The 26,415-nt window shown below is 39.8% G+C and overlaps 1 protein-coding gene across 1 annotated transcript; it reads left to right on the plus strand.

Moving 5' to 3' along the window:
* Positions 1-501: 501 nt before the first annotated feature.
* WDHD1 (WD repeat and HMG-box DNA binding protein 1) lies at positions 502-26,018 on the plus strand (the record flags this gene model as incomplete). The annotated part of the gene is made up of 25 exons (XM_082283229.1): positions 502-578; positions 1,533-1,644; positions 3,611-3,762; positions 5,740-5,851; positions 6,391-6,441; positions 7,550-7,645; positions 9,058-9,150; positions 10,055-10,161; positions 11,143-11,278; positions 11,441-11,630; positions 11,806-11,996; positions 12,594-12,778; positions 13,854-14,095; positions 14,604-14,741; positions 15,656-15,812; positions 17,482-17,596; positions 18,930-19,061; positions 19,556-19,782; positions 21,258-21,388; positions 22,049-22,108; positions 22,929-22,972; positions 23,111-23,269; positions 23,646-23,785; positions 24,778-24,913; positions 25,478-26,018. The coding sequence occupies 25 exons, from the start codon at positions 502-504 to the stop codon at positions 25,676-25,678; spliced, it is 3,384 nt and encodes a 1,127-aa protein (XP_082139355.1). The 3' UTR covers positions 25,679-26,018.
* Positions 26,019-26,415: the final 397 nt, after the last annotated feature.

Consider the following 26,415-nt stretch of genomic DNA (forward strand, 5'->3'; position numbering starts at 1 on the left):
GGACAGGCCCTGGCACGCCAGGCCCCTCCGGGCCTCGGTAACCCGGGCCCTCATCCCTGCGGTGTTCCCATCCCTATGCCCCTTATCCCCGTGTCCCCATCGCCACGGTGTCCCCATCTCCCATCCCCACGATATCCCCATCCGGAAATGTCACCATCCCTACAATGTCCCCATCTCCTATCCCCGTGACCTCATCACTGTGTCCCCATCCCCACAGTGTCCCCCTCTCCCATCTCCGTGCTCCCCTCCCAGCAATGTCCTCGTTCCCATGTCCTCATCCCCACAGTGTCCCTATCTCCCATCCCATGTCCCCATGCCCACAGTGTCCCCGTCCCCATGCTCCCATCCCCATGTCCCCATCCCTGCAGGTGGTTGAACAGGTAAATGTCCCAGCAGCTCTCAACTTATTCCCCCATCTGATGTTCTTCCTGAAGTGTTTCCTTTTAATCGATGTTATTTCTCCTCTTTTTCCCCTCCATAAACAGACGGGTGGGAGTGAAGATGCCATCAACGCAGAAGCCAATGCGGTACGGCCACACCGAGGGACACACCGATGTCTGCTTCGATGACACCGGCAGGTAACAGCCCCATTCCTAGAGACCGAGAGAGGGATGGGCTTGTTCCTGTCTGATGCCCTCCCAGGAGTTTGGTATTAGGAAAAATTTCGTCACTGAAAGAGTGGTCAGTCACTGGCACAGGCTACCCAGGGCAGGGTTGGAGTCTCCATCCCTGGAGGGATTTCAAAGCTGTGTGGATGTGGCACTTGGGGACACAGGTCGGTGGTGATCTTGGCGGTGCTGGGGGAATGGGTGGACTCGATGATCTTAGAGGGCTTTTCCAATCTTAATGATTCTCTAAGTTTCTATATCAGCCATTGCTATGTGGGATACTGGGATGGATTTATGGCCTGGCATGGCCCAAGAAATCCTTTGGGTTTTGCTTGTGCTGAGAACTGGCTGTGTGACATATTTAGGTGCTCTGCATTTGGAATTGATTGATTTATAACTTAAATGTAAGCATATATATATCCCCATGTATATATATATAGTAAGTTTTATATATATAAAAACTCTATATGCACATTTTATGAGAGTGACTTCATAGATTTTAGCAGAAATCAGTGTAGCGTGGGAGTAAATATGTTTATGTATGCACTAAGAAATTAAAAATATAGTTAAAGGAATGCAATGTTGGGCTTGCTATCTTTTCATCTTTTCCTTGTGCTAGTTCTTGAATGTTGAAATATAAATGATGTATTTAGTATTACCTTTTTATAGATTAAAAGGTAAACTAAAAAAACCCCAAGCCCTCTCAAAATAAACTCAAAGGATACACCTTATATACTGGGTATGGTTAAAGTCCATATTATTTTATTCCTTTCTTTAGTTCATTATCATTGCAAAGACTGTTCATAAGAGATGGTCTGGTAACAATCCCTTGAAAGCACAAAAAGCCTTGTTTGGCATTACAACCAAATGTTTAAAAAAGGATGCAGATTCCTGGATGTTAAGAAATCCTGTGTCTTTCCACAGCTGCATTGTAACTTGTGGCAGTGATGGCGATGTTAGGATTTGGGAAAACTTGGATGACGATGATCCAAAATCCATTAATGTGGGAGAAAAGGCCTACTCATGTGCTCTGAAGGTATGGTTGTTAACACAGCTCCTCTCAGCTGTGGATTTTCCTACAGATTGTGGATTTGCCAGCTCAGGGATGCTGGTTCTGTGGGTAACATTAAACAAGAATTACCTCTGACAATTCATTGTACCCCATACACAATTGTAGAGGAATTACTCTGTATACTAAACTTTTGTAATGTTTTTTTCCCTCCTCCTCCTTCACGTTCAGTTGTATTAATTTCTGACTTTGATCTCCTTTCTGAGAAACAAACCCAGCAGATTAAGCTAATTATGCAGTGAACTTTTTTGGTTGTTCCAGTGTTTTCTCACCATGTGAGTTGCAAGAAGTTTCCCAGCATAGGATGTGATCATCAAGTATTAGGAAGAAAGCCAGGAGGTTCTTTTATGTGGGCCTGTGTTAAGGTCCAAGGAATTATAATCTGTATTAATCAAAACTTGTTTTCACAAAGTGAGTAATGGATTGGTAACACTTTTTTTTTTTTTAACTGGTTGATGTTTCACTCTCAGAATCGTTATTTGGCCTAAAAGATGCCTCTGACCCAGTGTCCCCAAAGTGAGAAGAGGATTTATGTAATAGAAAATAATTATTTTTACTATGCATGTTCATGTATTTAGCTTGAGAATTGTCACATTATTTCCTTCATGTCCAGTTTTTGTTATATTGCATTAATAATAGTGGGCCTAAAATATTGTCTTTGTGGTATTTTTAGAAGAGAAGACTTCCAGAAGCCTACAGCAGTTCTACAAATGTTGTGTATTTAACCTGACAGTGATAAAGGGAGATTTTTAAGTTGTTTTTCAACTACTTGTGGTTTTGGAGAGGAGTCTGAAGGAGGAAATTAATGAGTATTAACATATTTGTATTGCATTATAAGAATTATCATTTGAAATCCTATTCAGAGCTACTGCCTTAAGTGAATCCTCTTTCTTACGTCCCTTTTAACATACCTCATGTATCTATTCCTCAATACCTGTATAATCTATTTTCATCATTGATTTTTAGAGTATTTTGCTGTTGATTTTCATCACATTACTTATCCTTTTGCAAACTGAGTGAGGTGACTTGAATGGGTTCTCGTAGCAAATCAGTGGCAGAGGCAGAAATTGCGAAAACTATTAAAGAATAGATGAGGAAAAATCCTGGGAAAAGTTGAAAAAGGTGCTTCTAGTTTTGAGGGATTTTTTAAATCTTTAAACAGTGGGAGACTTAAATGTCAGGAAATCATTTTTCAAAAATTACTCTTCATTAATGAAATGTCATGAGGGACTGTTCTGAGATGTTGATGTAATCTGAGTAATAAATCTGATCTCTTTTTTTTTTTTTTATGTTGTTCACTACTGACTGCTGCTTTCTTTACCTTCAGGATTTTTACTATAATTTTAGACACCTTAACAAAAAACCCCAGCCACAATACTACCTTCCCCCCCAAAATACACACAATAAAAACCAAAATAAGGCATTTCTTTATATTTATTTTAAAGTTTTACTGCTGTGTACAACTGAGAAGTACTATAGTCACTCCAAGAGGTATTATTTTCCAAGCATGGGATAATTATTTCTTTTGTTTTGCACTTTTAAAAATCTGGATTAATTTTTAGTAAACTTCTGCTTTCTGTTTTCTGCAAAGAACTGAGCTATAGCTCATGAACTTCTCATCTTTCCCTGGTGGCATTTTACTGAGAATTCCAGTCCAAGGGTGCCCTCTCCTGATGCTGCAGCAGATGAATCTAAATAGCATGCAAGTTAGTTTGGTTAAAGTGATAGATTATAAAAGTTACTATTCTTGTCTGTATTTTTTGTGGGAAAAGTATAAGTGAAAGAGTATTTCCCTTACTACTCTTATTGTCAGACCTTTATGGAATGAATAAAGTTAATCTGCCCAAATATTTGGGACATCAGAGCAGTATTTTTGTCCCTATGGCATAAATGTGTTTTAACTAACAGATTTTATGACCGATTTTGTTGTCAGAATGGAAGACTGATCACAGCAGTCTCCAATAACACTGTCCAGATCCACACATTTCCTGAGGGAGCTCCGGATGGGATCCTCACTCGTTTCACCATGCACGCGAACCACGTCACCTTTAGTCGTGATGGCACCAAAGTTGCTGCTGGATCCAGGTAATGTGGGCACCACGAGGAAAGGCACTGCTGCCCTTCAGAATCTGGAAACTTCCTCACAGGCTGATTGTTACCAATGAGATCATGAGCCCACAAACCTCTGAGGGCTTTTTAAAGGATTGGAAAATGCCTTCGAGGGGGTGGAGGGGAAGAAAGGAATGAAAAGGAGTTTGGGAAACAATGCTCTGGGAGATACTTGATCCACCAAGTAGTTTTATATAGAAGTCTGGTGTTGCGAAATAATTTCTTTTCTTTGGGAGACTTGAGTGTTTTCAGCTCTCAGTCTGATGCACAAGTGTTCACCCTTCTGGATGTCTCCTCTCATTGAGGGTTTTGTCACTGGGAGCTGGGGATGATGTCCTGACTGCTCAGGATCATGGAGCTGCAGATGAATGTGCACATCTAAAAGTTAGATTGGTTCTGATTTGTGTGAGAGCTTTGAGTCATTCTCTGGCATAAGCATCACCGATCTGCCAAACGACGACAGATGACACTTTCAAGACTTGCCTGAGGGGAATTTAATACGTAGTTTAGTTCTTTTCTTAGGGCAGCACGTGTGCTTTTACAGAATATACTCTAGTCCTTTAACAGAGAAGGTAAAAGAGCCAGCAGGCTGTGGGTTTTTTGTGGGTTTTTTTCATGTATTTAAGGCTCAGGTGATTCTTAATTGGATCTGGTGAACTCTTTGGGCAGCCATAGCTAATTCAGGCTGTCTGCTTGCCTCTCTTCTGGAATTTTGCTCCACAGGGGAGATGGCAGAGATCTGCTTCCTGACTCCTCTCAGTGTGAATTGAACCAGAAAAGCATTTTGGATGAACATGCTGGACTGTGAACTCTGGCAGCAGCTCCACCAAAACTGGGAGGCTGGGCAGTAACCACTGTAATCACCAAATCTGACAGGGATCACGGCTTTGGGCCCTCTGCCAGTGCTTGTTTCTGAGGGAACAGCTCTGCCCCAGGATCTGACTTTGATTAGAGAGATTAGGCAGACAACAAACTCTTTGCTGTTTCTAAAACTTTTATAACCCCCCAGTACTCCTGCAGCCTGGCTGGGGCTCCCACGTTTTTAGGAAAAAGAGCTCACAAGACTGTCAAGCCACCCCTCAGTGAGGTCTTGTGTGTCATACTGAAGGAGAATGGTGAAAGCCATGAAGTGAAGGAGTGCTTCTGAGAAAAACTGCTTTTATTTGTCCCAGATTTCTCTGTTTTTACATGGAGTCTCCAAACTTCAGTTGTATATAAATTTAACATCCAACTGGCTGCCAAATTTCACGTGAACTATATGAAAAGAGTTAAAAATAATGGTTAACCCTATAGAATTAGATCATAAAATGAAGTTTCTCTCTGGGGGTGTTGCAATGAGGTTTGAGAGGGAGTGGTACTGGAAGTTTGTCACAGGAGTTCTGTGTCTTAGGAACTACGATTGATATTTTGAGTTGAACTGCAGCAATGGCTGCAATTTTGGAAGAAGGAATAAAGTTGCAAAAATTCTCTTATTGTATCTGATACACTAAATGGTCTTCAAAATCCAGTTAAAAAGTCACAAAATAAACTACTTGCACCATCTTTTTTTTAAAAGCCACATGACCAAATAATTATAGTAATGAATATTGGTCCCACTCAGCAGATAGTTCCTGTTAAGTCATCAGCTCTCTGGTATCTGAGCAGAGATTTTTATTAGATCATGTAGAATATTGTGTTAAATGGGTATGTGGTCTGTGTGTGCATAGTATCTTCTTCAAAAAACAACCATATTTTATTAATTTTGACATGAACAAAAGTAATTTTCTGATAAAAATAGTCTGGCCTTACTTCTATTGTAACAAGCCTCAAGATTCTCATCTTTCATTACATCATATAGTGTTGAGAGCTGTAACTTTCCCAAAAGATATTTAATGCCCAATTCTTATTGCCATAAAACACAGTTTGTCATTGTTAATAGCAATGTCAATAATTTTATGCCATTGTGATCTGCAGTGACTTTCTGATCAAAGTTGTGGAGGTGACTGATAGCAGCAAGCAGAAAACATTCCGAGGACACGATGCTCCTGTTTTAAGCCTGTCTTTTGACCCCAAGGATGTTTACCTGGTAAAAAAACCCCTTTCTTGTTTACTTTCTGCTTTGAATCTCCTTTTCCCTGGGGGAAAAAAATTAAAAATGTAGTTTTTTACCAAAAAAACCAACCAGTGACTGGGCAGATGAGAAGACTTCATTTCAGCTGACCTTGCTGATGATGGAGTGTGTCACAAGTTGTTGCCTCCCAGGAGGATTCAGTCTTTGCTTTACTACTCAGTTACTGTCTTTGTTCTTCTGGAATGTAATTTAGAGGAGAAAAGGTGCCTCACTAAAGAAATTTAATATTAATTTTGAGCCTCTTTGGCAAATAAATAGCTCACTTGAAGTATGAGAGTTTGTAATTACAGCAGCTTGGAGCTGAGGACCATTATCAAGATGACAGTATTGGAAAGTTTTAAGTCTTAAAGTGATTTAAACAGGGAGGCTTTCTTTTTAAAGCTGCCTATGTATCACATGTCTGTAGCATTGGTTATAGGGATTTTTTCTATTTTGTGCCATTAATTTCTCAATGTCTTTAATTATTAATTTGTTTACTCCATTCTCTTACCGAGGCCTCGGCGAGCTGTGACGGTTCCGTCAGAGTCTGGAACATTGCAGATCAGGTAAAGGCTGCCCTTTCCATGTGAAATCTTTCCTAAGAAATCCAGGATTTCACAGAGAAGGCTGGACTGAAATAACCCTCCTGGAGAACGATTTTCCTTTTGGGAATGAAATCTAGCTACACTTCACAGAATACTTCTATCTACTTCTGGGAGAAATTCCAAAACCTTATTATGAAATGTTGCCTGGGTAGCTGTGTTTTGTTCTTCCTGTCTGTGAAATCCCTGATTCCTTCCGTTCATCTTTCCTAATTGGCCAACACTGTAAGTGCCAAGGACAAAATAAGGATAGCAACTGACATCAGATTCCTCATTTCAGAATTTCAGCTCATTGCTTTCAGGACTGAGGAATTTTGATTATAAGAAACAATTTATTAACTGTAGTAAACACATTTAGCTTCTGCTCTTAGAACTGTAAAGAACTTGAGATTTTCAGGTGAAGGCTTTAATAAGGCAGTTCTGCATATGGATATGGCATTAGTTTTGCTAAATGCCATTGACTGAAATAAGAATCCCTGTGGAATTATTCCTGTAAGTACAGTTGAAAATACACCCTCCACACTTGTGGATTGCTACTTTTTCAAGACACAAGCCTAGTTGTGTGAAATCTCGTGTTCCAGACTGACAGTGGGTGCCTTCTGGGGAAATTATACTGAGAATGTTCCAGGATTGGGGCAGTTTGATGCATGAATCTGTGCTGTGATTTGAGATTACAGCCATTCATTCTTTATACTGCTGGGACCATATTCAGGCTTCTGTGTGTCACCTTGGTGCAGTTGATCTGGGTTTGACAAATGCTTTTTGGCCGCATTTCTCTATAACCTAAAAATAGATGAGCTCATTTGTTCTGTACTTGATTAAAAATACATGTTCTGTGATCTTATTTCTGTTACAAGTACTTTTATTGTCATTAAAATAGTTTCAGGGCTACATTGACAAAGTATTTTTAAGGCAGTATGTACTACTGTATTTTGATGAAAGAGATTATTTCAGTTCAGATATATTTCTTCCTTTTGTTTTTTTTTTCCCCACCCTTTTCCTCTAAGAATTTATACTAAACAGCAGATTTTTTGCTGAGCTAGAAAGCTTATTTTTTAAAATTTGTTTTCAGACATGCACGACAAGCTGGCTGCTGCTGCAGAAATGTAATGATGTGATAAATGCTAAATCAATCTGCAGGCTTGCCTGGCAACCTGGCACTGGGAAGGTAAATGACATTGTTTTATCACATCTTAATCCTTTTGCCTCTGAGTCCAACAGTAGAATTCAATCTGGGCAAGCCCAAATTGCACCTCCTAGGAGTAAGGAAAATATTTGGGGTGAAGTTCCCTTTTAGAAAACATAAAAAGCTGGAAATGGTTCCTTGTTTAAACTCCAGACTGTGTTTGGCAGGAGTCCAGCTGTCAGCCCAAACCAGCATTAAACAGTCTTGGTGTGCTGAATAGGAAGGAACATTGTACACGAGGGAAGTAATCAAATTGCTCACAACAGAGCATCAAAGGAATCCTGTCCTTCTCTGCTTTAAGTAAATATTGCCCTACTTGGTAAATATTTCCTCAGTAAGTTGCTGCCTTTCTTTTCACCTGAAGATCAAAGTTGCAGGAGGGTGTAGCCAGGTGGGGGTCGGTGTCTTCTCCCAGGTCACAAACGTCAGGACAAGAGGAAATGGCCTCAAGTTGCATCAGAGAAGGTTTAGATTGGATATTAGGAAAAATTTCTTCACCAAAAGGGTTGTCAGACCTGGCACAGCTGCCCAGGGCAGTGGAGGAGTCCCCATCCCTGGAGGGATTTAAAAGCCCTGTGGATGTGGCACTTGGGGACATGGGTCAGTGGTGAAGATGACACTGTCAGGTTAATGGTTGGTCTTGATGCCTTTAGAGGTCTTTTCCTACCTAAGTGGTTCCATGATTCTCCAAAATCCCTGGCTGCTATGACAGTGTTGTGTATCAATTTTCCATGGAACAGTGAATGTCACCCTCAGTACAAATTGTTTCAATATCCATATTGCATAAAAACAAATACTTCCCATTTTTAGGCTAATTCTTCACACACACATGCATTTGAAGTGTAAGCAGTTGTCTTGCTTCTCTTACAAAGCAAATTGTTAGACTCCTAAAAAAAAAAAAATCCTAAAGAAATAAACAGCCAGTAACATTTCTGTAGTTTTATGAAGATAAAATGAGCTGGTTTAGGAATCAGCTTTTCAAATCAGATTTTTTGAGAAATTGTAGCCTGATCAAAAGGAGTTTGGGGAGGGAGGGTAAAGAATCACCTAAGCCTTGTGCTCAGAGCATTGAAAGCTATATGTGTGTGTGTGTGTCAGATGTTTGATAACTAAGAACTTCTAACCTTAGGGTGCAGTTTTCTGCCAGAAGGAAATGAAGATTACAGTAAAAACAGGCATGTTTTGCTCTGTTGCATGTGGGAAGCATTAAAGAACCTTGTAATTTAAATTACTTCAGCTTCCTCTCTCAGTTGGCATGGCTGGGATGTTAGAGAGCTGTTAAGTACTGAGGCAGTAACATCTGTGAGGCTTCTGAATGAAGGAGCTGTGCTGTTTGAATGTTCTGTTTGACAGGTAACTTGCTCTAAATTGTGTAATATTTTTCCTTTGAGCAGCTGCTGGCAGTTCCTGTAGATAAAGTTGTAGAACTGTTCAGAAGAGAAACCTGGGATAGTCAATTCGATCTGTCTGATGCCTCCATCACACAGGTAGGGGCAGGAGCGAGTGGCTTGTTAAATACTCTGTAATTTAAATGTTATTCTGCTAGAAATTGTCTTCTGCACAGTACCTCTCCCTTCCCTGACCCTCTTCTCTTGGTAATGATTGTTCACATTTTCTGATCCTGTTACTTTCTGTTGGAAAACAGGGCAGAGATGCTGAGTGATGTCAAACACCTTCATGTGGCTCTGATTCCCCTCTTTAATTTATAGTAACCCACCAGGTCTCTAAAGTCTCCTGGTGACTCACCCACTGCAGCTGAAGAACATCTGTTTTCACAAATTACTCTAAATACAGAGCTTTTTAGAGAAAATGTCAGGAGTATTATTTCTGTACGGAGCAGAGATGTCAGTTGTTCACTTTATATTTTATTGAGCTGAAATTTAGTAGACATGACTGTGCCACCTTCTTTCTTTTGGCCTCACTATGTGCTTGCAAATCTTTGGGTTGAAGAACCACCTTCTAGTGTTATTAAGATGCAGAACACACAGCCTTGGATTTTAATTTATGGGACTGTATTAAGTTCAAAATAAATAAATCTACGTTTAGTGCTGAGTTTGCAAAATACACTCTGCTTCTTTCTGCATCTCTAGAATTGGGTTTTGTTTGGCCTCATGGCAGTGTTTAATGACAGAAGGTGGATATTCTGAAACAAAAATAGGTGTGCTATCTTTAAAGAGTGTTTTTTTAAAGCAACCATTTTTATAATAGTTTTTAAAGAAAAAGAGCTACCTATCCCCAGCCCATATACAGGAAGCTGGATATGGTTTGTTAAAGATGAGGATTATTAATTTTTTTATTCCAGAATATCAGTCTGTTTTAAAATCCAGAACAGGAATGCTGTGCATGCATTGGTCACTTTTTATTATTATTTGTTTTATTTTTTTTCCTAAGCCCTTGAATGTTGTGGTCTGGTCTCCTTGTGGGCAGTTCCTGGCAGCTGGAAGTGTGGATGGGAATATAGTGGTGTGGAATGTGGAAACGCAGCAGTGCATAGAGAGGTATTCAGTGTTGTTCCATAAATCCCCAAGTTCATCTCTTTTACTTGAAATAGAATTTGATGTTCTTTCCTGTAAAACTTTTTTGTGCAAATGTAGAACTCTGCCTCCTGAAAAACCCTAATAAGATTTACAGGGTTTTGTGGTTTAACCTGTCAGGTAGCTTAGGGAAGGGACTTGAATGTGGATTTTGTTCAAATCCCAGAATCTGTCTTTCTGTGTATATCTGTTATTACTTTTGAATCTGATCATTGATTAAAGGATAGCTTTGATGGCAACAAATTTTCCTCACATCCCAGACCCCAAGATCATTGGCAGTAACATGTTTTCTAGAGGGAGAGGAAAATGCAGGTCAGTCAGTCAGCCATCCATCCTCAGCTGTAAGCCAAAAAGGACAGACTGGCAAATTGCACTTTGGTTAATTAAAGCTCTTAAAAGACCCTAAATATCCCCCCAGTTAAAATCAAAGATGTTATTAAGTGAGGTAGAGAAGAAGAGAATTATCTAAATATTTTGGGTAAGAAACTTCATTGTATCTGTACTATCTATGTTAAGAATTATGGACAGATTATGTAAATAATTAATGGGATGATTTTTTTGTGAGGATAAAGGGTGGAAAAGATAGAGGATTAATTTATCAGTTTAGTACAAGAGAAACAAATAACTTTCTTTCTGTAACTGGATGGTTCCGGAATAAATGAGCGCTGAAGAATTCCTGTCTTTTCTACGTGTATCAGGATGCTGTTTTAAGAATATGATTCTGATTGATTTTTAAACCTTAAATGGTTTTCTTCATAGAAAAGGAAGACTTGCTCTATTTTTCGTAGCACTGTTTACTCTGAAGGTGACCTATTAATTGTCTTATTATGTGTAATTTCACTTTCTTATACTAGTGGATATGCCCACTTTTTGCAATAACTCTGGAGGGGAGGGTTCTGCCCTGACTGGCTTACTAAAAATCCATTATTTTCATATTCATTTTAGGATGAAGCATGAGAAAAAATACTCAATTTGTGGACTGGCATGGCACCCTAAATATAAGCAAATTGCTTATACAGACACTGAAGGAAATCTGGGGCTGTTGGAAAATATCGGTGATGTAGAGAAGCCAAATGACAAGGTGCTCAGTACCAGTGATTTCCTGAATTAATAACATTCTTTAGGTTATAAGTTATATGGAACATTCTGTTTCGTGCTTTGCAGGTTCCCTCTTGTGTGTTAATTTATTTCTTGAATTCCATGTCCAAAAGAAGTTTTGTGCTGATGGCTAATCTGTTTTTAGGCTGCCAGTGCAGTGGCCAAAGACTACAATGATCTGTTTGATGGAGATGATGATGATTTAAATGGGGATATGATTGAACCACCTTCTTCCCCAAAAACTGGAGATAATGAGGATGATGCTGATGACCTTATGCAACCCCCAGGCCATATGAGGCGGGCACTAATTGATGATGATGATGATAACTCACTAGGTACACTATGAACTTATTTTCCAGAGCTCTTTTACTGGGATGATCTTTTAGCACCCTCTACTCAGATATATTTTGCTTTGTTTTTCCAGAGAAATCTTGACTGTTTTAAATGTTTTTTAACCTATATTCTGTCATAATACTGTGTGTAAGATGTAAATTTTTTTTTCACTTCTAGATATTGGGTTGATAAAAGCTAGTTCTGGTCTTCTTGAAAAGGAGGATGATGGTGATGATCAGACTGGGGGCTTTTCAGCTTTGCCACCATCATCTACACAACAGCCTTTCTATGATGGGCCAATGCCAACCCCCAGGCAAAAGCCCTTCCAGTCTGGCTCCACTCCTGTGCATCTCATGCATCGATTCATGGTAAATCTGTGTGGTTATTTAGATTTAGATGCTTCTTTTATATTTAGTATTGTCCAGTTTGTGTCATGTTTTAATCTCATCCAATACTTTTTTTTTTTAGTATGCTACAGCTAAATAATGGAAAGTAGCTTTGTTTTCATGCAAGGACTCCATAATGTTTTGGTTTACATTTCAGTTGCTTTAGAAATAAATACTTGCCTTTAAGACAAAATCAAGCTATGCAGTTTGTACCTGTGCTACTGTATTCTTGCAAATTCATTTAAAAATTCTTTTTTAGTCAGAACTGTGGGTATTTTTGTGCTGTTAAGGCTTGTATGTTAATAATTCACTATTTCTTTCTGTCTGCAAGTTCTTCACATTTGATTTGGTAAGGAGAAAGATGGGTGAGCAATGAGGGTGAAACTTTCTGGTTTAGGAAATCACTGTTTTAGGAATCACGAGTCCTGATTACACAGGTCTTCAGTCTTCCTGCAGCCTCCCACCCAGTCTTGTTTCAGATAAAACAATTACAGCAGGCTGCTTTAAAGCAGTATATCTGATGGATTTGTGGCATTCGATTTGATGGCTTTTTTGTGTGTGTGTGGTTCCTTTTGCCAGGTGTGGAATTCAGTTGGAATCATTCGCTGCTACAACGATGAGCAGGACAATGCCATAGACATTGAATTCCATGACACCTCTGTGCATCACGCCACACACCTCCCCAACTCCCTGGGCCACACCATGGCTGACCTCTCCACTGAAGCCATTTTGCTGGCCTGTGAGAGTACAGAGGAACTTGCAAGGTAAGTCATGGCCTTGCTCTGCAAAACCCATAATAGGGAGCTGCTTTTAACTTGTTTCAAATATTTCGACTTTTATTTTCGGCTTCTATCAATTTTGAGCTTTTTGGGTTTTGATCATGCTTTTTATTTATGGGACCACTTTCGAGGAGGATTTTAGCTTCCACCTACTTGAAGACTTCAGGAGTATTAAAAAAATGTAATTTGTTTCCTGAGAATTTCTTTTAAATTCCTTTTTCAAATGTATATATACTGGAAACTTCACACATTGCAGGCTCAAAGGGAATTGTAAACATGAACAATAGTTTTTCAGTCTGCTCAGATCAAAGATCAATCATAAGGGGTCAGCTATTTCTTTTCACACTGTTGCTAAGGAGACATTTGGAGATACCCATAAGAATTTCAAGTGTGAAGAACACAAGTTTATGAAAACCACAGAAAGATTTAAGCAGCTGGGCCAGCTAAACTCTGTTCTTGCATTTAAGAACAATTTCAACAATATTTTATTGTTGGTTTCTGTGGAATATCTTGAAGAAAGCTTTCTTCTTATTTTCACACATACAGCCTTGTGGTAAGTTGAAGAGCACCCTTTAAAAGTATTATTTGTTATATATTGGTTGTCTGACTTTGGAAGTGTCAGTGTTTTTCTCAATGGAAATTGATAATCTGTCAAAAGGCATGATGTCTGTGGACTGGTTATAGGCAGTTTTCAATTATTAAGAACTGAAGCTTTTAATATTTTTTCCCTTTGAAAGATAGCATAATATGGCAGACTTCTAATGAGGACTGATATTCAGGGTTCCAAGAAGGACGTTTACCTGCTTCCATCTAAAAAATCAGACCTACAATTGTCTCTGCTTCAGGCTTTAGTCTTTAAATATGCAGTGCTGGAGGTCAAGCTGGCTCTTCAGTTCCTGAGTAATAAGAGCAACACCTTTGCAAATGACTGCTTGAAATTTGTAGTCCCATCTGTAGTTCCGTCAGAGATGTCTGATAAAAATGTAATATACCAGTGTATTTTCAGGTATTGTATTTACTTCATGTTGAGATGTCTGATGGCTCTTTGTCTCTGCCTTAGCAAGCTCCACTGCATCCATTTTGGCTCCTGGGACACCAACAAGGAGTGGACTGTGGATATGCCAAAGGATGAAGAGATTGAAGCCATCTGTCTAGGTCAGGGCTGGGCTGCCTGTGCTACCACTGCACTGCTGGTCCGTGTGTTCACAGTTGGAGGAGTTCAGAAAGAGATCTTCAGTCTCCCAGGCCCAGTGGTGTCCATGGCAGGACACGGAGAGCAGCTGATGATTGTTTATCACAGAGGTAGTTTTCTCCCTTTTGTCTTTTTGTGAACTGAGGTTGTTTTCAATCCTCAACTCTCACTGGCTTTGCACACTGGTTAATTTGTTTGTAATCACCAGAGTGTGTTTTCTTCTTCTTTTCTTCGTGGTGTTTTTCTCCTTTTTCTTTTCTGGGTGATGCTTTTACAAGCACATCCATCATGATCCACGGACCTGTGACTTCTGACAGCAGAGCCTATGTTTGATATCGGGATGCTGAGATTAAACTGTGGGGAAGGGAAGAATTTTGCAACAGTGAAATTAATAGATTAAACTTGTGTTTCACATGGGCCAGAAGGAATTACTACAGAAAATTAAGGAAGCTCTCATTATGCACACCTTGTGTGTCCAAAATATCAAATAGTTGTGTGTCTGACAGTGGTATCCATGGATAACGCTGCATTAGAATTAATTTTTGATTCAAAACTAATTTAGCCAAGAGCCAAGGCAATTCTGTTTTCTAACGAAGTCATTGAACAACTTCTTCCTAGGTACTGGGTTTGATGGGGACCAGTGCCTCGGGGTCCAGCTGATGGAGCTAGGAACGAAGAAAAAACAAATTTTGCATGGAGACCCTCTTTCTCTTACAAGGAAATCCTATTTGGTGTGGGTTGGATTCTCTGCAGAAGGTATGAAATACCTGCATGAGAGGTTGAGAAATACTGACACTGTTGGGAGGATTACAGGAAAGCTGGAGAGGGACTTTGGACAAGGCAAGGGGGAATGGCTTCAAACTGCCAGAAGTCAGGGTTAGATGGGATGTTGGGAAGAAATTCTTCATAATGAGGGTGGGGAGGCCCTGGCACAGGGTGCCCAGAGAAGCTGTGGCTGCCCCTGGATCCCTGGAAGGTTGGATGGGGCTTGGAGCAGCCTGGGATAATGGAAGGTGTCCCTGCCCATGGCAGGGGTTGGAATGAGATGATCTTTAAGGTCCTTCCAACCCAAACCATCCTGTTATTCTGTGGAGGAGTTTGGGTAATATAATGCCCTTTGAATAATGTTGATCTTGGGACTTGCACTTTTTCTTCCAATCTCCTCTACATTAAAAAAATTTCTATTTTTCTATTCTTTCAATGTATTTGTCAGAAATCTTTAATATTTTCTCACTCAAATGTTATCAGAACTTGTTCTCCTGATTGGTTTTCCTGCTCAGCCAAAAGAAATAAACTGTTAGTACACCATAAGAGCTCCCTGACCCCCAGAGTTGGTACCTTGGGAGGACCTTTTATCATAAACATAAAAAGTAATTGTATAATAGCTGATTTCCTTTGGGAATCTGCCCAAGCAGTATAAATTCGATTTCTCCATAAAATGCTTTAACTTTGAACTTGTCAGTTAACCACCAGTGGTGTTGGCTGACAGAAGGTGGCGCATCTTTCCAAGGAAACTGCCTTTTCCCGCCTAATTTGTGCAGTGTTTGGGAGAGAGGATGTTGTATCTGAAATATGTAAACCATCATTTCCCAGCTGTATCCAGCACTTCCATCTTGCTGGGTTGTAATTTGCTGCCTGTCAGAGGAAATGTTCTCATTTATAACAAACAGGTACCCCTTGTTACGTGGATTCCGAGGGAATCGTGCGCATGCTGAACCGAGGACTTGGGAACACTTGGATCCCAGTGTGCAACACCAGAGAGCATTGCAAAGGGAAATATGACCATTATTGGGTCGTTGGCATCCATGAAAACCCCCAGCAGCTCAGGTCAGATAATTCTCAAGGAAATGCTTTGTTTGTCTTCGTTTCCAATCCCAGAAAATCCCTTTCCAATCCCTTTTTTACAGTGAGAAACTGCAAACTTCACTTTGTGCTGAAACAGGTGGCTGGTAAATATGCACAGCAAATGGTAACTCCCCAAATATAATTCTGCATGGAGGATTCATTACTGAACTGGTTTTGAGTGACTCATTAGAGTTTTATAATTTGTAGCTGATTAATTGTGGCTCTTTGCCTTGTCTCGGGGGTGTGTGCTCTTTATTGACACATTCATAAAACTGTATTTTGCTAGAGAAACTTCCTAAAGTTATGGTGGCTGTTAGAAATCTGCTTCTGCTTTTGATGATTTGGGGTTCTTTTCTTTTTTTTTTTCCCCAAGTTTCTGCGGTTCTTGGTAGATTCTTCCCCCCCGTGTTTTCCCCTTTTGTGTCTCTGAAAAGAATCAAATTCTATAACTAATCTGCATCATTAGATAAATCAGAGCTGTTATTGTATTAATATTTAAACTGTGGCCTTGAAGAACCATTTTGGATGTAAAATTGCTCAAATAATGTAGCTGAAAGTTAACAATTTCTTTATAAAAAGTGGTACTAGTGTGTCTAAATAACTGTTTCTCTTCAGTGTGACGTGCATGCTGGACATTTTGTTGCTAAGCTTTATTTGTAGCCCTTTTTGTTCAGTGGTCATTTTCCTACCAGGGCAGAATTCATCAGCTCACGTATTTTACTGAAATTTAGACTCTCTTACTTTACTAATCATGGACAATTGTTTGGTGGGAGACTGCATTTTATTTAAACTTATGTGACATTCTTCATAATTCTCTGCTTGTTTGGAATAAGGGAAATAATTCAATATCTGTCTTAAATGTCACTTCCCTGCCTTGTTTCTTCCTCCAAATCATTATGTTGGCCTCCAGAAAATTCACCAAAAATGTGCAGGACACATCACATTGATAAGCTGGTCAACTGTGGGTCTCTCATCCTGAGTTTTTCTTCTACTTTGAGAAAGACAGTGCTGCTCTCTGAATTGCAAAGAACATTTTCCTCAAACCAGCAGTAGAATGAAGATAAGGAGGGGGGAGGGTTGTTGTAGAAATACCACATGCCTTAATTAAGAGATAGCCAGAACACTAATGCTTCCTGTTCTTTTTTTCCCAAGTCTCTGAAACAGCAGCTTAGAAACCCAGATGTTTTTGTCAGTGCTGCATTGGTGCTGCAGGAAATACAGCTCTTCCCCAGTCAATGGTTTGCTTAAGTGATTGTTACCAGAAAGTATTCCTTTAAATATAATGAAACAATAAGTGTGCTCCTTCTGTTGTTCAGTGGTTTCTGATTTTAACATATTGCATTTACATTTTGTAACAGCTCTTAAATCAAACATTATGTGAGATCAAGATCAGAGTGTGTTACGTGCTGCATTTGGAGTTTAAAGTGTGAACAAGAGCAGCGTGTGCCTTGCTGGTTTTGAAATCTTTTCTTGCTTGCCATGTACAGATAACCCTTTGTCATGCACTCTTACACATTGCTGTATTTAAGCCAGTCATTTAATTACTGCTTTCCAAAGGACAAATCCTCTTAAAGTATCTTGCTGCTTAGGACACGTGGTTTAGGTGGGGAACATCTGGTGACTGGAGGTGTGTTTTGTTTCCTGTGCACAGGTGTATTCCTTGTAAAGGAGCCCGGTTCCCTCCCACCCTGCCACGACCTGCTGTAGCCATTCTGTCTTTTAAACTTCCTTATTGTCAAGTTGCAACAGAGAAGGGACAGATGGAGGTATGGAATGGTATGGAGTCCACAGCTGGGAGTCTCAGGTGTCTCTGTAGTGGGGATTATACAAGACTCCTATTAATCACCTCTGCTGTGAGAGAGGATAGTGCAAACCCTGAGTAAAACAGGTGGCCAAGGGGGTTGTTCGGGTTCAGTGTTTTGTGTAGCTTTTCTGGTTTGGTTCACAACTGTTTCTAGAAGAACACAAAATAAAACTGGCAGAGCTGATGCAAAGTTGTATTTACACATGATCCGTTTCTGACCAGTGAAGTCTTTCTCACTCATTTTTTTAGTGGGTTGTGATACCAGATTTTGGGATCCCAGTCAAGCCGCCCTTGAAAATGTCTGGTTTTTACTATTTTAGGCATAACAAAATTTTTGGAAGATATACTAAGTATTCAGATTCATAATCACTGAAAACACAGGTCTTCTGGCTTGGCTTATTTAGAGGCTGGTTGAAGCAAGATGTGCCTGTGGACAACTTCTAGAAAAATAACTGTATTTATTCTTCAGTTTTTATTGGTTTAAGTATTTCAAACTTGTGCTCCTCAGCTGTAATGCACAAAAGAGAAATGAACATAAAATTCTAACCTCAGCCTTTGAACAGTTCAGTGCTATTTGAAATTTATTCTCTTTGATAGAAGTATAGATTAAAATTTTCAATAGTAAACACACTGTCGTTTTTAGTGAATTCTCCTTCATTTGTTTAAGTCTTCTGTTCTTTATCTGATAGAGTATGTTTTCCATTCCTCCCTCCACCCAAAATAATGGGATGAGAATGCCAGGAACTGTTAATTTGCCTTGAGGGAATATGTGTAGGTAAAGAAAAGTTATTCTAATGCATCTGATGAAAACATACTGGTTTTAAATAAGTTTATAGTTATGTTGAACAAGGCTAGCCTGGTCTAATAGCCATACTTGCATTATATTTTCTGTTTATGTGTCTCACAGGTAAACTCCTAAGTTTACTGAATTATTCTGGAATACCTCCAGTTTGCTGTGGGACAGCAGATAAAATAATCAATTGTTCTGCAATTCTCTGTCCTGATAGTATAATGGTGAACATGTAGGTCTCATCCTGCTGCAAGCCTGTAATATAAATGGAATTCAACATTTATGGCAGCTGTTTGGATCAGTTTGTATAAGTGTGGTTGTTATCCATCTTTTCCTTGGTAGGCATTGACTTTAGGAAGAATTGTCTGCCCCTCACCCTCATTATCAGAAGAAAGGAACATTTAAGAATAAGTTGATAAAATACACTGTAAATTGTTAGGCATTGTGTTATGCACTGGTTTTTCCCCTCTGAATTCCTGCATGCATCCTTCTCCCTTTTTTTCAGGAACAGTACTGGCGTTCTGTTGTATTTCACAACCACATGGATTACTTGTCAAAAAATGGCTATGAATTTGATGAAAATGCTAAAAATCAGGCAGTGAAAGAACAGCAGGAACTTCTAATGAAGCTGTTTGCTGTAAGTACAAACACATACTAGAAAGAATCCCTGAGACTTTATCCCTGAGACTGGAGTTGCTAAAGGCCGGATTGGACAGGGCTTGGAGCAACCTGGGCTAGTGGAAGGTGTCCCTGCCCATGGCAGGGGGCTGGAATGAGGTGAACTTTAAGGTCCCTTTCTACCCAAACCATCCTGTGATTCTCTGATTTATTTGTAGATGTCATCTGATGTAAATGCTGATGTGATTCCTCTTACTAGGAGTCTGGCTAGTGATTGGCAATCCAGCCAGTTCAGACTCTGATAAAAAGTGGGCTGCAGTTAATCTTGTTTATCAGTGTGAAGGGTGGGGGGAAGAAGGAAATAAAAAAGCTTTTCCTTTGCTCTGTAGCTCATGACTTTTGGTGGCTTGTCTTTATTCATTCACTCCACCAAGACCTTGATATTCTACTCCTGGAGTCTTGAGGGAGCTGTGGAATTGAGGTGTGTGACTCCCCAGGCTTCTTCTCTTGCAGCTTTCCTGTAAGCTGGAGCGTGAGTTCCGCTGTGTGGAGCTGGCTGACCTCATGACACACAACGTGGTGAATTTGGCCATCAAATACGCCTCCCGCTCCCGCAGGCTGAACTTAGCCCAGCGCCTCAGCGAGATGGCTGTGGAAAAAGCCTCTGAGCTGGCAGCAGCACAGGAAGATGAGGAGGAGGAGGAGGAAGAAGAGGATTTCCGAAAACACTCGAACGCTGGGTAATGCAAATTTCTGTGGCTAAAAAACTGGGATGGTTTTTACTGCTCTGTTAACGTTTGGTGCACTTCTCTGGCCCATAGTTTGCAGGGTGTTTGTGGTGAAGTGATGGTTTGTGTTGCTCTGCTTGTAAATGGTACTTGTAAAATGGTACATCCTTGCTGGTGTTTTGTGAGGACTCATTAGTCCCAGAATACCAACACAGAGGGAAGTATCTCCACTCCTTGCTTTCTGTGTGCCTGTGTCCAACAGCCTCAGAGCCAAAGCAGGCCCAATACCAAGTTGCTGTGACTGGAATTTTTTCTTCCCACCTTTCCCTGCCTTTGGTTATTTGACTCCCACCTACTTTTTTTTTTCCTCTTTGTCTCAGTCTCTCAATCTTGATTCATTCCACCTGTCTTAAAATTCTATTTTTCTTCACCCATCCCTTTTCTTCAATATCCCATCTCAGTCTATTTTACTTAGTCTTATTCCTTCCTCACTAATCCCAGCTCTTCAAAGCTATGGAACATTCTACAGGCTGGCTCTGCATTCTTTCTCTCTCTGTATCTGTGCTATCAACCTTTCCTCTCCTACCTGCATCTGGTTTGTAAAACATGATGAGGCAAAAGGTGTGTGTGTGTGTTTTGGTGGGTTTTTTTTTAATTGTCATGGGGTTTTTAACATATTTAAATTTATAATAATAATATATATTTATATTCATTTATGTCATATTGTTGGAAGCAATGTCTTCCTATAGAAATTTTATGTATGAAGTTTGGGACTTATTTAAGCAAGAGGAAGTGATAAGTCCCTGAACTTATCTGTAGTCTTTTCCCTTATTTTTCTGTGAAATTGCACAGTCAAAACTCATTTCTAAATGCTCTGGCTTGTTCTTCTGGCTCGGGTGTGGAAGCTGTAATCCCATGCCTGCAACTTCAACCACTCTGGGGGTTCAAATCCATCACAAACACTATGTTGTTCTTAGTGCCAGAGTAATCTAATACTGACTGTTTTGCTTGAAAGAAATGAGCCTTTTGTTTACGTATATTATACAGATTTTGGTAATTGATAAATTTTAGGAGAAAAGTGCAAGAATTGTACATCCTACTATACTGGGAATTTAGAGAATAATCAGATTAAATGTTAAAACTTGATACCTTCAGTATGAAATTATATATCCGTGTTACCACCTGTGTGTATATTCATGGATGCAGAAAAGTAATCTGATGATACTGGAGGTATATGTGTTTACATGGAGATTACAGAAGATCTTTAATATTTGCATTTGTATTTGTTGCAAAGTGTTCTGGTAATAAAGTTACGGAGTGGTTAATGAATCTTTAATCATCACAGTTTAATCAAGGTATAATGCGCATAAATGCCAATGTTATTGTTCTTATTGCCTAAATTAGGTAAGTAAGCTTGCTCTCTGTTGTTTCAGTTTTCCTTCTGAACTTGGTGACCACTTCCTTTCTGCTGAATTCCTTCCTTTTAGCTACAGCAGCTCTCCCACAGAGTGGAGTCGGCTGCCAGGCAGGAATGTTCAGCAGGACCAAGAAGTGGAAGATGCTGAAGAAACTGATGCCTATGAGGAAGCAGAAGAAACCCCAGAAGTGCATCAAGAGAGTAAGAAAAATATATTCTGTGAATAGACTGGAAGTTATCCAGATAACTTTTGCAGACTTAATAAGGAATTAAGTGGCTCCATATTCCAGCCTGTGCCTGCAGTTGCTGCAGAGAAACAAGTTTGCTGTGTGTCATCTGCTGTGTCACAGCTGTGTGTGCATTGTACTCAGTAGCCATTAGAGGGGCCCTGGGGGACTTTTTCCTGTTGCCTGATTATATTCCTAAAGGACTGGCTCACCTTCTAATCAGTTACTTTGGTTTCAGCTCCAATCTTGCAGGAGTTGGATTGACAGATGTGTAGTTTGCTGAGCACACTTTAAGAAATAAACTTAAGGTTTAAGGAATAAATTTGCAACTCTAAATCTAGGTAGAGGTGACAGATAGTTTTGGAGAAGTGTTTGTACTGTCTGAAAATGAAAAGTCATGCTTTAAAATAGAGATAATTTTACTGTAATTGTGGAATCACAGAATGATTTGGGTTGGAAGGGACCTTAAAGATCATCCAGTTGCAGCCCTGCTGCCAAGGGCACAGACACCTTCTACTAGACCAGGTTGCTCCAAGCCCCATCCTTCCTTACTCCTCTGTTTGGTTTGCATTTTTTTTAAAAGAAATTATGCTTCAATATTTTATTGCACTTAAATATGTACTCCTTTTTTCAGAAGAGCCCAATCCTTCCTCCAAAGGTGTCATTTCACCAGAGGTGACTGCTCCAAAGTCTGGTGAGTAAATTGTTTATTCCAGGATAAAAGGATGACACCTTTGTCATTCTTCACAATATCTGCTCCTGGTTTTTATCCTCTGTCCTCCCATTACTTCTTAAATTTAGTGCATAACAGTGTTGTCAAATGGTAAATTCACAGATTCATGGGATGGCTTGGATTGGAAGAGACCTTAAAGCTCATCTCATTCCAACCCCCTGCCATGGGCAGGGACACCTTCCACTACCCCAGGCTGCTCCAAGCCCCGTCCAGCCTGGCCTGGTCACACTGATTGTTGTTCTCACATTTTTAAGAGGTTCCCTATTCCTGTCTTCATTACCCAGTGATATTCCGTAACACTGCTCTGATTGCCTTAGCTGTGCCAAATGCTGAATCAGTGCCTGCCTGGCTATGCCATGAAGACATTCTTTGGGACAAGGGAAAAATGAGAACAGTGATCAGTGGATTTTGTTTCACTAATCACAGGCACGTTTATTACTTGCATGGCAGAGTGAGTAATCCTGATGTAGAACTGTGAGTGTGGGCAGGCAGGGGCAGAATGTGACCTCCAGCAACCTGCCAACCCTTGAGCAAGAATAATAGGAGTGGAAACGGATTTGGGAGTGGAGGAAGTACTGGGTCTTCCTCTGGATTTGTATTTTAAACTGTTGGTCCTGTGTGGCATTTCTGATAACTGAGAATAGCTGAGCATGTACAGCATAACCTTCATGGGGTTATTAAAGTGTCTTTCTACTCATCTAAAATGTACACATTGCTTCAGAGATTTAAATATATGTGAGAGCACACATTTTTACCTTCTTTTTTCTCTCCTCTGAAATAGCTCTGGTTGCATCCAGCAGCCGAGGACGAGTGAATCCATTTAAGGTAAGAATTTTGCAGCTGGGTCGATTGTGATGCTCTGAAAATCACAACAGATTCTGTCTGAAGTTTCCAATATAACAGATACCTTGGAGGAGAACATGACAGAAAATAAATAAAACAGCTATTTATTTGTTTTGCTAGGTGACATCAAGCAAAAAGGACCCAGTGGTCCCCTCAGGAAATGTTTTAGACAATATGACCAAATACTCAAAGAAAACATCTTTGTCTGGCAGCAGAGCTGGAAACAAGCAGAACCCTCCAGTTATAAAGCCTCTGACACCCAAACCCAAGACCAAGCAGGTAATGTTTGTAGTCTTTCTTGCATCATTTCAGTGAGGAAAGAACAAAAAATTCAATTTTACCAGATTTTATCAAGTATGAGTAAAGCAGCTTAGACAGCAGAATTCATTTAAGCACTGTGCAAAACCTATGAAAGCACATGAAACAGCAGAAAAAAAAAATCAGTTGTAGAAATTACTTTCTGTACTGAGCCTTGTGCTTTTATTTTAAATAGTGTAAACACTGCTGTGCTGAAATTGGCTGGATTAGATGCTCTATTAATGCAAGTGATTATTATGTCTTTACGAAAGGCTTGGGGTTTGTTAGTCCACGTGGTACATATTGTCTGAGAGTGAGGTGTTTCTACCTTTTTCTTTCTTCTTCTCCATTTCTGTAGGCTTTAGCAGCCTCCTTCTTCCAGCCTCGCACACCTATAACTAATCCTGCTGAAAAAACAGTGGAAGAAAGAGAAGAAAAAGCAGAAAACGAGTCCCAAGAAGCCAAAGTCACTGCACAGGAAAACACTGAAAACAGAAGGTGAGAGACACTTGCATCTCAATGCCATATTCCAATTTTGATAGACATGCAAGTCCAGAACTTACTTTATTTTTGAAGATGTTGGACTGGCCAAAGAAATACAACATGAAGATTGAAGTTTAGCTCACAAGTTGTCATATTTGTGAGCCCACTTCAGAAATGTGGGAGTGAGTACTAAATGAGCAATTCAAAATACAATTTTGAAGCTCTAAGCAATGGTTTTTTGCCTTGATACTACTTGTAATGACCTTTGATAAATGAAACCATGCTGCTGTGTCAGTTCCAAGTATAGGAAATACTGAAAGTTTAAACATCTCTAGAAAATCTCAGTCTCAAAACTAAGGGTCTTATGTGAAAGAGTAAAAGCTTTATTTTGGTGGGTTTTTTTAAAAGAGAAGGTCAACAAAAACTTGAATCACCTGAGGAGCTCATCTCTTCCTAGCTAAGGGTCTAGTCTGTCTTGTTCCTGGGAAGCAGATGTATTTCCCAACAATCCCAATCCTCATGAAACCTGCATTATTACAATCATGTTTCATTTAGGCTTCGTTTAGCCTGAGGAAGATGAAGGTAATTATTGCTCATTTGGACTGGCATTCTTTTCATTAACCTTTACAGATAATATTCTACAACAAGTGGCAAAGAGAGCTGTGAGAAGAATGAGCTGAGACGTGCTAATGAACGTGCTCTGTTTTTAGGTTGAAGGGACCCTGTCAGAAAGGAAGAGAACCATTATGCTTTGTCATTCTAAAACTGGAATGTTCATCTCCATAAATGTATCTCACAGTTTTAATAAAAATGCTTTGACTTAGCCTGGCCTTGTCAGCATGTTCCCTGAGCATCCTGCAGTGGGAGAGAGGAGGCTGCTGACTTGAGAGGTCTTGTCTTCTGAGAACAAAAAAGCCCAGTTAGGTGCTGTTCAGAAATGTTGCTTTGGGAGGATATGGTTTTCCTATAATCTTCTTAACCAGACAATTTTTGTGTGTTTGCTTTAGACCAAAGACAGGTTTCCAGATGTGGCTAGAAGAGAACAGAGCAAACATTTTGACAGATAATCCTGATCTGAACGAAGCTGAAGTAATAAAAGAAGGCATGAGTCGATTTAGAATGCTGACATCAGAGGAAAGGATGGTAAAAAAAGATTCTCTAATTGTGTGGGTTTGATAATTCTTTCCCTCCAGTGAATCCCTGGGTTATTTTCAGTTAAGAATTTTTTCTTTAAATTCCACTCTTGTCCATCTTCATGGATTCCAGTTTAGAATTGTGCTTTGATCTATGACATATAATTTATTAAAATATAAACTGAATTATAAGCAATATCAGAAAGCAGCCTTTCCAAAGTGAGGCTTTTGAGAGGAATCAGTGAACAAATAACAAAAGAGAAAGGAACGAGTTTAAGTTCACATAGCCAGGCTTAATTCACTGGGCCTTAAATTTGTTCTAATTTAACTTGTAGGGCCTTTTGGGGTTTCTCTTTTCTCCAGAAAGACAATTAAGATCTTCAATTTCATATACAGTTTCAAAAGAAGGACAATGTTGTTAGAAGACAAGAAAGTGAGGAAATAGTTCCTTACTTAATCCTTATTAGTTCTTCACAGGAATTATTTCAGTACCTTAAAATCAGAGTAATAGGGTGTATAAAACAAAGTGGTGAGTTTTGTGGCCTAATTTGTAGTTTTCTGTTCTCCTTCAAAGGTGTGGACTGAGAAAGCAAGAGGAGGAAGAGTCAATGACTCAACAGAAGACAAAAAGCGAAAGCGTCCTGCAGCTGAGGAAGATGAAGTGAAAAAGAACCAGGAGCAGAAATCCGAGGACACAAATGTATCCAAAAAATCCAAGCCTTTAGATCAATCCACAAACAACAGATTGTCTGCTTTTGCCTTCAAGCAGAGCTGAATGAAGTGGTGCCTTCTCAGTGTCTGTGTTCTGAGAGCATTCATGGAAGGAATTCCTCTGTGTTGAGGAATTGGCTGCCATGCTCGAAGAGCACTGGCAAAAAGAGTGCCTGGCTCCAAACAGTCTGTTAGAAAGTGTTTTCTTAGCAAGTTTTGAGAGAAATGTTGAATCCCCTCTCACAGTCTTTTACAAGTTACTGCTCATGGGCCTGTTCCCTGGCAGCACAGTCCTGAGCAGTGCTGTGTAGCTGTGGTACACCCTGTGTGCCTTGGTACTGGTGATACTGAGTGCTAAATGCAGATTAATCCTTCTGGGGAGGGTGAACTACGTTCAAAATCTGCGCTGTGATTTGAGAGAGGCAAAATAATGGCTTCACTACCATTCCTACTGCCTGTGAGAGTAGGACACTCAAGGAAATGGGTGAGAGGGGGAGAAAGGTGAACACCAGCAACATGTGAAACTGCATTTTCAACATCTGTGGCAGTGATGTGGGCAGGGATAGAAAACCAGAGCAGAGGCTGAGTTAGGAAGGTCAGGTGTGCAAAGCCAAGCCACTCCAGACTGTGCAGAGGTGCTTTCCCAATCCGTGTCTCAGCAGGGTCCAGAAAGTGCTCAGAACTTGTAACGTTTCTAATGTTTGTTTCTGTAATGTTTGTTTCTTTAAATAAAATGTGGCTGTTTCTTTGTTTAAGGTGCTGGAGTCCCCTTTGCAGTTGTAATTAAGGGAAACAGATTTC

This window comes from Coloeus monedula (genome assembly GCF_965178545.1).
Source record: "Coloeus monedula genome assembly, chromosome: 6".
Classification (NCBI taxonomy): domain Eukaryota; kingdom Metazoa; phylum Chordata; class Aves; order Passeriformes; family Corvidae; genus Coloeus; species Coloeus monedula.